Source organism: Alligator mississippiensis, chromosome 4, assembly GCF_030867095.1.
Source record: "Alligator mississippiensis isolate rAllMis1 chromosome 4, rAllMis1, whole genome shotgun sequence".
NCBI classification, from domain to species: domain Eukaryota; kingdom Metazoa; phylum Chordata; order Crocodylia; family Alligatoridae; genus Alligator; species Alligator mississippiensis.
This window is the reverse complement of record NC_081827.1, coordinates 150,786,807-150,798,891: the sequence shown is the minus strand read 5'-3', so window position 1 is coordinate 150,798,891 and position 12,085 is coordinate 150,786,807. Positions and strand designations below refer to the sequence as shown.

General features: G+C 47.7%; 1 protein-coding gene across 1 annotated transcript in view; it reads left to right on the top strand.

Annotated features, from left to right (window-relative positions):
• Nucleotides 1-12,085, top strand: part of LOC132250263 (scavenger receptor cysteine-rich type 1 protein M130-like) — a 51,532-nt gene that overhangs the window by 9,061 nt on the left and 30,386 nt on the right. Inside the window, exon 2 of the mRNA XM_059726793.1 lies at nucleotides 1,709-2,023. Coding sequence (XP_059582776.1) covers nucleotides 1,709-2,023 — 315 coding nt within the window. The remainder of the gene's footprint in view (nucleotides 1-1,708; nucleotides 2,024-12,085) is intronic.

The window sequence follows — 12,085 nt, the reverse complement described above, 5'->3', positions numbered from 1 at the left end:
GGGATTGGAGTCATGTGATCTGCAGGAGACTGGACCTGACATACATGTAAACAGTGTTACTGTGACAATGGCAATGGGACAATGGCACAGTCAGACGTACACATCTCCCCCGAAACACAGCAGGCCGTGTCCCTGGACTCTGCTGCATAACATGGCTTCCTCCACTCCCGGGGCCTCAGCGAGGCAGACAAGGCAATGCTCTTCCAGGCCCTTGGCAGATCGGAGCGGACAACTAGGATACTGAAAGAGAAATCTCCTGCTGCTCAACGCAGTTTATGAATGGATGGACCTCGTGATGGACCTCTGTAACAGCTTTTCATTCTCGAGGCGTAAAATGCGTGAGGACAATGATGCCCAGCTACGGGGAGATGCAGGCATGTCTGACTTGGCACAATCCTGAAAAAGGGACTTTGCGTGCACACCACCAGCTGGCTGCTGTGGCTGGCTGGCAAGGACAGAGTGAGCTGTCAAAGGACAAAGGAAAAACTTAGCCAGTTTGCAATTCAGCTCTCCGAGGATGCATCGATGACTCTGTATGGAGAAAAAAAAATCTTTTCTCAATCAAGAGAGTCTGGTCATTGCTTTGTCTCCCTTTTGGGTGGCAGGGTTGCCTGGAAATGGGCCCGGCTTAGAAGGCAGGCCCATGACGTACAGTCCCTCAGTGTTGGCGGGAAAAAATGGGTATGCCCGTGGGGGAAGGGGATACTTGGGGTACGCTGAGGTCAAAAACCTGCTAAGCAAGGACAGCAGTGAGCCAAAGAGAGTGGTAGCTGAGCTGTCTGAAGTGTTTCCGTAGTTTCCCCTTGCGTCCCCATGGTTGCAAAGGTGATGATTCCCTGAGGCAAAGCTGGCACGCCTGCGTGTCGTTATGTTAACGAGGAAGGTAATCACCATTCCCGTGTCAGAGATGAGCGCTAAAAAGGACCAGGACCAGCTTGGACAGACAGGTTTAAAAAAAAAACTAAACCAAAAAACCCACCAGGTGACTGTAAAAAAATCACTGCCGTGCCTCAACAGTGACCAAGCCAGTACGTTTCTCGGGGAGAGCACCTGAACATGCACTGCTGACAAGCAGAAAATCTGTGCCAGCAAGAGAAGGCCACACATGGGCAATGGGGTCCAAGCCCCCAAAATCCCGACGGCTGGACATGGGCATGTATGCTGGCCTCTGTGCCAGGGCAGTACTTATGGGGTGCAACCAAACGCTAAAAGGGCTCACCCCATGTCCCAAAAACTGACAGAGCCAGTACCTTTCTGGGGGAGAGCTCCCGAAAATGCATTGCTGAACGGCAGAAAATTGCGGCGGGGGAGGAGTCTAACTCGACCCCCCCAAAAACTAAACCAATCACACACTACACTCCTAACCTGCCCCCTGCTGTAATTTTGTAGTAGAAGGTCAGGAGGGTAAAATGGTTATGAGGTGCCCTCCAGTGCATTCCACTAATCGTAGCACATTAACCAATTATGAGTGCTAAAAGCATTCGGTGCAAAATAGTAATGGAAATCGTTGTGGTACACTGAGCGCTAGAAAAAGCCAACATTGTGTACAATTGCTCCCCGCCAGCCCACACCATTACTAGGGCTGAGCAGAGAGCAGGGGTCCGACCCCAGGGTCCTTGTGTGAAGCTGCCCAGGCCAGAAGGGCAGATCAACAACAGTGCTGGGGCTCCGGGCTCTCTGTAACCCTGCTCTTTCTCGGTTTTTGCAGGTGCCGATGAGCTACGGCTGGAGAACGGAGGCAGCCCCTGTGCTGGGAGAGTGGAGATTAAACACCAGGATGAGTGGGGGACAGTGTGTAGTGTTGGGTGGAACATGACAGATGCTGAGGTTGTTTGTAGGCAGCTGGGATGTGGATCTGCTGTCAGTGCCCCTATACTGGCTTATTTTGGAGAAGGGTCTGGAAGCATTTGGATGGCTGGAACTGACTGTCATGGCAATGAGTCTGCTCTCTCAGAATGCAGGCACAGGGAAGAAGTTGTGAATTACTGCATTCATTATTTCGATTCCAGTGTCATCTGTTCAGGTAAGAAATCAGCAAACTCATCCTTAAGTCAAATCTTTGAGAGGAAAGGTCTGGGCTCTGAGCAAGTTGCAAACATTAATGTCATGTGAATATGATGTGACTGGGATTTTATGCCCAAACCCCAAAATTGTGCATCATACCATACCATATATGCACGACTAGATGTGTAGTGCTTGGGATCAGGTAAAGAATTCCTCAGATCCCAATTGCATGACTGCTCAGTTTTGCACCTGGGGAATAGGTGTCTTTACACGTGGCCTGGAGCTGAGGCGGGTGTTTTAATTAGAGCACCTCTTGGGAGCCTCTCTAACTAAAGTCCCTTCAGCATCTCGTGTATTCACTGTCCCTTACTTCGAAATGATGCTGGAGGGGCTTTAAATAAAGCTCATTTGACAAGCTTTAGGTGAAGTGCCTCCCCCACCATTTTGAAGAGCAGGGGCACTGAATACATGAATGCTGAGCCTTCGGGAGCATGCTAATTGGCATGCCTCAGCAGACTTGGTTATCACATCTGCTCTGACGTGCTGTAATTACAGCGTGTCAGAGCAGACGTCCCGCAGCACAACTACAGGCACTCTGAAATGTGTCCGTGAGCATGGAGGAGCCTCTCCAGGATAGGCAGGGGGCATCCCCAGGTCCTGAACCAGGACTTGGGTGAGGGAAAGGCTGCCCCATGTCCAATCCCCAATATCTGACACAGGGCAGCTGAATCCCAGACTCCTGCTCCTGCCCAGTGTTGACAGCTGATTATTATCATCTGTCTGGGGGCAGCACCCTATCTGGGACATGCCAGAAATTCAATTTAAGGCTGGATGCAAACCAGCCACAAAAATGTGTCACTTGTGGCTTTTTGGCAATATCCTGATATTCCCTGAACATGTGGCATGCTTCACTTTATCATGTGATTAATGTGTTCATTGGAAAAGAAATGTAAAGTTTACCAGGGGCCTTATTTTTGTAAATCCTGAGGGCTGATTTTTATTTAATAGTATTCACCTAAAGGTGCAGAAAAGTTCCCAGTCACATTTTCCAAAACGCTTAGCATTGAATTCCCATGGGTTCTGGCAAACCCTGTTGGGTCCCTGCCACCATCTTTAGATGCCTTAGTCTCTTTGAAAACCCTTCCCTATGTCACTTCTGAAAATGGTATTTAGTTTCCAAAGACACCCGGGTGCTGTTGAAAAGAAGGAAACAATCTGAATAGACAGCAAAATGAAAAAGAATCACATCTGAGAGGAGAGGAACAGGGATGTTGGGGGCAGCTGAGGCTGGAGATGGGCAGAGAAACTGGGATTACAATATGGGACCCTGGAAACTAAACAAGCAATTTATTTCAGTAAATTATGACAGGAATAAACAAAAGTGGCCGGTCTGTCTGACTGTGATTGAGGTGTAGATGAGATGATGGTAAGTGAAGGAGAACAAAATTGGGAGTCGGCAGTGAAAGTTCAAATCTCTTTACAGCTCAGATGTATTTTAAAACTGGCACAGGATTAGCTCTCTTCCACCCTTCTGGACTGCTTTTGGGATTGCAGGAGCAGAGATCTCAGGAGCTACTTATTTTAGGACACTCGGATGCAGGATCACTGTGCCTGCTAATTTAAGATCCGTTATCCTTAGTGGACCCTGGTTACTATTCTGCTGTGTTTCTGGTCAGTTGGAGAGATGTGTATTCCCCTCACGTAATAAGAAAACCTTATCTTGCTTCCATCCAGCTACAGCACAGACATATTTATGGAGCACTTCTGCCTTCTCAGCATCATTATTACTGAATTTACCATCTGCATGTAGTATGGGGGTGCACGGTGACTGCCCAGTGTCTCACTACAGCTCTGCAGATGTGAATTTGAACCCTATCCTGGGGTCAAGACACTGGCTACTCCCAGGTGACCAAGTGGTGCTAGATGCCAGGTCTTCAGTCTGCAGGAGTCAAAGGCAGCCCTAATACCACATTGTGTGCTTCTTAGCACCACTGTCTCCCAGATAGCACTTAGGGATCATTAAAGCACAAGTAACCCTTAAATGGAACATGAAATACAAACGGAGACAGCTGTGTCTTAAAATCAAAGTCTACCTGTATTAATACAACAAGTATTATCTTAGCAGTTTCCATATTCAGAGAGGGACAAATATTCAGTACAATAATCTCACCCATTCCCAGATATTACTTTGCTCAACAGAAAAGACAGCCACTCAGTTCCTAGAAGCAAAAGGCATGTCATCGGCTGGGACAGTCCAGACAAGTGGTGAAGTCTGGATATATGATGATGTCTAACTTTCTTGCTCCCCGCTTTTTATGACTTTCTTCAACTTCACTCCTTGACTCTGCTTTTAGATTGGTCTTTCTGCAGTCAGCATACCGTGTATCTTTTATCTTATCAGCATATTCCTTTGTCTAACAGACCCATCACAAGCCCACCTCTTAATTTTGCCTTTTACCAGTATCATACTTTGGGCATTGTCCATTGGTGTCCCTCACCACATTTACTTAATATATCCAATCCTTTCAGCCCTCTGATTCAGCTGCTTAGTGCCAAATTCAGTTAATTGGAGCTGATAACAATGCCATAGCTGTGTGATGTTAAAAGAGCTTCTCACAGTGATAACAAAGAAAAGATATAATTCAATGAGCACCTATGAGCTCTACACAAGCAACTCAGAGCCAGCTAATAAAAAAATAAGAAGTTAATAAAGAAAAAAGTAAGCAATGTTTAAATAAGGCTTTATCTAAACAAGACTGTAAACAGGTGCAACTTCAAAGCATTAAACATAACAAGCTACCCTAACATGCTGTTGGCTACAGAAAGTAGCAACACAAGCTCCACAGAGCCACAGGGTTCAGGTAGACCTTTGACTTGACTTGGGGTGATATCATTGGAAGGATTTCCCTTGTTTCTTGTAATGAGGCCAGTGCAGTCCCAGATCTAGTCAGATTCAATCAGGGGGGCAGCTCAGTTCGTCCCTGAACAGGTATCTGCTGCAACAAGCCTAGAGCAGCACCCTGGTCCCAGCTGGGCTGAGTGAAGCACTCAGGGCAGTCCGCCCCCTGAAGCCACAGACAACAGGCCTCACCTGCTCCTTCCCTTAAAAGTCAGGCCCAGCTCACAGTCCTTTTGTCTGGGTATAGTCAAAAGTTTTTGTTCCTTTCTCTCTGTACTTTTCCTTTGTGAGTCTCTGGTTTTAATGCTTGGCTCCAACTCCAAACTCTGATCCTACTACGACCTCTGGCAGGATTATGATCCCAGTTAACATTCGGCTTATCCTATTTCTAGCTCTGGCTTTTGATTCTGGAGTTTGAATTACTGTGGTCATTATGATGATGCTGGTGTCATCTGTTCAGGTAAGAAATAGGCAAACTCATCCTTGCCTCAAATCTTTGACAGGAAAGGGCTGGGTCCTCAGCAAGCTGCAAATATTAATTCTATGATGTTAGGGTCAGAAGGGACTTTAATAGATCATCGAGTCCGACCCCCTGCATAGGCAAGAAAGAGTGCTGGGTTTAGATGACCCCAGCTAGATGCCTATCTAACTTCCTCTTGAAGACCCCCAGGGTAGGGGAGAGCACCACCTCCCTTGGGAGCCCGTTCCAGACCTTGGCCACTCGAACTGTGAAGAAGTTGTTCCTAATGTCCAATCTAAATCTGCTCTCTGCTAGCTTATGGCCTGTATTTCTTGTAACCCCCAGGGGCACCTTGGTGAATAAAACCTCACCAATTCTCTTCTGTGCCCCTGTGATGAACTTATAGGCAGCCACAAGGTCGCCTCTCAACCTTCTCTTGCGGAGGCTGAAAAGGTCCAGGTTCTCTAGTCTCTCCTCATAGGGTTTGGCCTGCAAGCCCTTAACCATACGAGTGGCCCTTCTCTGGACCCTCTCCAGGTTATCCACATCTCTCTTGAAGTGCGGTGCCCAGAATTGCACGCAGTACTCCAACTGCGGTCTGACCAGCGCCCTATAGAGGGGAAGTATCACCTCCTTGGACCTATTTGTCATGCATCTGCTGATGCACGATAAAGTGCCGTTGGCTTTTCTGATGGCTTCGTCACATTGCCGACTCACGTTCATCTCGCAGTCCACTAGGACTCCAAGATCCTTTTCTGCTTCCGTGCCACCAAGCAGGTCATTTCCTAGGCAATAGGTATGCTGGACATTTTTTCTCCCTAGCTGCAGCTCTTGGCATTTCTCCTTGTTGAAATAATGTCATGTGACTATGACGTGACTGGGATTTTATGCCCATGGCCCCGAAATTGTGCATCTTGCCATGCTGTATACGCATGACTGGATGCATAGTGTTTGGGATCAGGTAAAGAATTCCTCAGATCCAAACTGCATGGAAGCTCAGTTTTGCAGCTAAGGATCAGGTGACTTTATATGTGGTCTGGAGGTGGGGTGGTTTCCAGGTAAGCTGAGATGTATGCTCTGAAGCAGGAAGGGTCCCAGGCAGGCTAAGATGTATACCTGGGCTGTGCTCCATGTGGCAGGAAGCTCCCTCATGGTGCACAGCCCTTGTATACAGCTCAGACTACCTGGAAGCCTCCCTATGCAAAAAGACTCCTTCAGAACAATGTCCGGGAAATCATAGGTATTTCCCTCTGCACTCAGCCTCTGGGATGGGAATGCTTGTGCAGAGCCCCACTCTATCAAAGCTTGTGCAACAAAAATGTCTGTATTTGCTCAGGTGACTTGGAGAATAAATAAGGCATTAATACACCTCTGTATGTAAAGCACAAGCCTCTGCAGCTGCCCACACAGGCAAGACCCTCTTTGTGTGTTGCTGACAAATGGCAGCACTTGCTCTTGATGGCTCAGTCTGTGCCTCTCTGCTAGCTTCTCATCACCACCGTTGGGAAGAAATCCCAGGGTGCTGGGGTCAGAGCTCCCTAGGTGATCACTTCCCATCCAACCACTCATTAATGAAGAATGTGCCACAGAAAGGGGCCACAATATCACCTTTCACCCTCCTTGACTCTGGTAGCATGACTGGCATGGTGGGGCTGCCTCAGGAGCCCAGAGTCACAGTAACTCCCAGCACTCAGAGGTGCATGGAGTCCCTTTGCAAGGCCAGGGCAGGATTTTGAAGGCTTTTCCAGTGTAACTGAATGTACAAACTGTTCCTGCAAAGGGATTTTTGTGCATTTTAGACCAGCAGATCACGCTTTTCCTAGAAGGACTTGTTCCAGCCCCACCACTTCCATTCCTGAGGCTCTAGAGTTTAATCTCTCCCTGATCTGTACCTTGTCTCTCTTCTGGGCTGGGACTCTTCCTCTCAGCCCTGCCCAGAATTTACCTCCTCTCTCTTCCTCTCCCTTTTTGTCCCCTTCAGAAGCCCCACCCTACTCCCAGGGAGGTAACTCATATGCACCCCACAAAGCCTTCAGCTTATGCAGCCCACTGATTTCTCAGTTTATGCAGTGTACCCACCTCCTGATCGTGGGACAGACAGTTTATTACCAGTGCCCAAGTAAGGAGCATCATACAGTTTTGTGGATGAGCATGTGGCTCAGACCCTGTGAATCCTACTAAAAATGTGGCTCAAGCCTAAGAGGATTGAATTGATAAATCGCTCAGCTCTGACATCTGGGCCCAAGGATTAGGGAGACCGTGAGTCTGGAACTATACATTTTTGGGCACGAACAGGCAATATGTTTTGGGGCAATCTGTTACCCACATTACCCCTTGTGTTTTGGAGGGTTTCCTGGTCAGGTGAAAAGCCAGCAGATCCTGTGCCTGAATTCCACCTATTGTTAGCACCATGGCTTGAAACCTAGGGTTGCAGGCCAGCCCACAATCCTAGAAGATTTGCTAAATATTACAGCCCCTCAGGTGGTGTCACCTCCAGAAGCTGAATCCAACCTGCCTCCAAAGCATCAGGGGTTTGCTGATGTGCTTGAGTAGAAGAATACATAAGTCCTTCCCCTGCACTGGGATGAGGATTACCCAGTGGACCTGCAGGCAGGAACAAAAACCCCAATAGGACATATTAAGCTGGTGATGTTGTATTAATATTCCTTCCTCTGTGGGTATTGGTAGGAAAATTGGCTCTGAGGTTAATATAGAGGCCCCCTCACCTGCTGGAGCTTTGTCCTGTCTGTCAGAAAGGAAGTTGGGATACTCTGCCTCTCAGTAGACTACTGGTCCCTCAACAAGCTGACTTTTCTTTAGCCAGTATTGCATGCCCCTCATTTGAGTTCTGCCTGCCCAACTCAAACTGGCCTGTATATTCATCAACTTAAACCTCTGGAGAGATATAACCTACTATGCTTAGGAGTGGTATGGATGGAGGACTGCTTTCCTGGTGCAATTCAGGCACTTTGAATACTAATTATGCCCTTCAGGCTTACCCACAACACTGCTGTCTTCCAGCACTTCAATAGGGATGCACCCTGAGACCTCCTAGACCAGTTTCTAATTGCCATGCTGGGTGACATCCAAGTCTTCTCTAAAGACCCTGACAACCTCCCCCTGAATATCTGAATACTGCTGGAAAGGTTGTGTCAGCATGGCATATTTACAAAATTAGGAAAATGTTCAAACTACCATTGAATACATTGTTTTTTTTTTTTTTATTCCTGAAAGGTTCAAAATGGACGGCCCCCAAAGTACAGACTATGCAAAAATGGAAACTCCCTCCAGCATATGAAGGGGCTGCAAAGGTTGCTGGGATTTGCCAACTTTTATCAGGGGCCTATAATCAATTTTGCTGAGGTGATAAGCCCAACCTCCAGTTCTACTTGTCTGCAGAAGCCCAATGAGCCTTTGAATATCTGAACTAGGCCTTTACCTCTGCCCCTGTTTTAGCCCACCCAGACCATGCTACCTTGCTGTTAATAGTAGAAATGGATGCGTCCAACCTGGCAATAGATGCAGTTCTCTCCCAACAGCAGGCCCTGAACTGATTCTGTGTCCCTGCACTGCCTTTCCTATAAATTCAGCTTGGAAAAACAAATTCTTAGATCCTGGAGCACAAAATCCTGGTGGTCAGAGCAGATTTGTGAATCAGTGGCAAGGCACTGAAGCAAAATGGAACAAAGTACAGATCTTTACAGATCACAATATCCTTAAATATTCCTGTAAGGCCAATGCATTTGGCCAGAGGCAGCTTTGCTAGGCACTTTCCTTCTCTCACTTGGACTTTCAAATAGCTTATGACCAGGGCCCAGAAATGGGAAGATGGCTGCTTTTTCCTAGAAGCTGGAGGGAGATGATGACCCAGCTCAGGGACCATGGGAGCCTAGGTCCAATTTGAAGCTGCACAACATTATCAGCACCACATTGCTGGTGGATATGTTGTCCCTGCTCTGTCCTGCCTCCCAGGAGGAAGGCCTGCCTGAAGAACAGGTCATCTTTACTGTATGGAGTGCAGGATGGGGGTCAACTTCACCAGGGTGAGATTTACATACCCCCAGGACCAGCTAGACCTACAGCATTATCTTTAAGCCAGGACTCCCCATTACCCAGCCACCCTACAGCAAGGAAAACCCAACAAGTAACTGGGCTGCAGGCATGATTCATATTCCTTCTTTCTAAGCTGATAGACTTTTCCTTAGATGGGCAGAGGAATACAAGTCAGGGTATGCACCCTGGATGTTGGCATGGGCAGGGGCTGACTGGGACACAAGGGTGCTTCAGTTTGGTGCTAGCTGGAAGGTAGCCCCGGCACTGAAACTCCCTCGTGCCCCGGACAGCCTGGTCAGCCTCGTGCCCCAGACAGCCTGGCCACCATTTCACAAAAGCTGCTCTGACCACCATGATCAGCAGCATCTTCAGCATCTACATGTGCACTGAAGCAGCTAAAATAACTCTGTCTTTAGGAAAGTATTTCTTTTTAAAAGAACTTTCCTATGGCAGAGTTAAATAGTTTCCTCTGTCCTAATAGCATGGCACGTGCAGATGGTGCTGTTTCACTGTGGAGCTGATTAGGTGAATAGTAAACATTTAGTGTAGATATGCCCACAGAAACATGAACACTGTTGTGTCTATGCCATTGCTCTCATCAACCTAACTAAATAAGCCCTTATCAGATAATTCATCTCTTTCTTTTTCTTTGGGAAGACCTCTTTTCAATAAAAACACATTAAATAATTTCCCCCTAACTTTAAATTACTTGTGTACTAAAGCTTATCCTTTTTTTTTTTTTTTTTTTTTTTGCATGATTTTGCTCAGATGTTTTTTCCCAGGTTACCACCCTGTCATTCCTCAGATCAGTAAACCCTAGGGGGCACGATGAAATGGGGGCTGTAAATTGAAGCTGTGGGTTTAAAAAAAAAAAACACCTCTTCAATTTAGCACTGATTAAACCTGTGTCATGCACACATCCCAACACTTACCTGCCTCTCTGGCAGGGAGGGGAGGCTGAGCTGCCAACGGGCGGAGGGGTCCCTTGGCTGTTGAGACAGGGCTGGTGCTTCCCTCCATGGCAGCAGTGGCCCCTGCAGGCAGCACAGGCATCTGGCTCGGGCAGTCCCAGCAGGGCACCGCAGCTGCGAAGGGAAGCACCAGGCCCCCATGCAGCTCAGGCAGGCAGGCTCCAGAGGGGAAAAAGAAAAAAATCAGGCTCGCCACTTTTCTTGTGTGGAGCCTGCTTTTCAAGGCTGAGGCCAGGCCATCTGCAGGGCTTCCTGCATAGCCGTGGAGCAGCACAGAGCCCAGTGCTTCGCTCTGTGGCTGTAGCAGCAGCAAACTAGGAACTCCCCCAGTCATTTAAGACACTTACACCGCTGAATTTCCTACAGCAGCTGAAATGAATGTGCAATACACTGCTGCGGCATGGAAACACCAACACCATTAAAGTGGTGTGAAAGCATTTAGCTCGCTTAAAAGTTCGCTTAAAAGCGCACACGCCACTCTTTTCCTCTACACACGGCCTAGCACAGCAATGGTTCTTCCCACCTTCTGGAATATTTTGGGGATTGCAAGCCCAGAGATCTCAGGAGCTACTTCACTTCGGACACTTGGACAGAGGATCTCCAAGATCTGTTATCCTTTGTAGATGCTGTTTAACATTCTGCTGTGTTGCTGGTCAACCAGAGTTGTTTATTCCCCTCATACGATAAGAGCATTACCTTGCTTCAATCAAACTAGAGCAGAAATCTAATTACGGACCACTTTTGGCAACTCTTTACCATTATTATTGACATTTTAGCATCTGCGTGTAGCATGGGGGCAGCACACTGACAGACCAGGGGCTCGTTAGAGCTCTACAGATGTGCATTTGAGCCCTATCCTGGACTCAAGCCACTGGCCACAACCAGGTGGCCAGCTGTAATGGATGCCTGGTTATTCGGGCTGCATCAGTAAAAGAGAGCCAGATGGAGTACTAGCCCTAAGAGTTCCTTGCTTGTTCTTTTTCGTAATGAGTCCAGAGCACAGCAGCTTCAAACAAGGGGCAGGGTTCAATACAAAACCCCTCTGTACTCTCAGCCCCTGGGGGACCAACCTTGATTGCACCCATTTCTCCTTGATCAGCTTTCTATTCCTCAGAACATCTCATTTATATAGATTGCTACCTATTCCCTTTCTTTTTTACATAGGGCCTTTTTATTTCTAATTGCTCCAGTCACTTCACTGTGGACGAGGATGGGTGCAATGGACCAGGACATAGCTGGTCTGATCCATTACTTAGGCCACCAAAGGCAAACAGGGCCTATGGCTGTGTCAAAGAGTGGGAAGCATGTACTAAAGCCAGAGAAAGATCCAGACATAGAGTCCAGGATACAGTCCAGGGTCAGGATCCGGAGGTCAACAGAGAAATCCCAATCTGGGCAGCAATCCACAGCATTCCCCTCTCTTCTCTCTCTTCCTCCTTCCTCTCCATCAGACCTCGCCTCCTGCTGCTCCGCTCCTCTCTCGGAGCTGCTATCCTTGTACGGTAACAGCTCCAGAAGCGGCACTCTCCATTATTTTCCCTCGCATCAGTGCTCGCTCCTACACAGCCACCAAGGGAAAATAGGGCCTAGAGCTGCATCAAAGAGTGGGAAGCATATATGAAAGCTAGAGAAAGATCCAAACAGAGTCCATGACACAGTCCAGGCCTAGGGTCCAGGGATCAAGCATGAAATACCAAC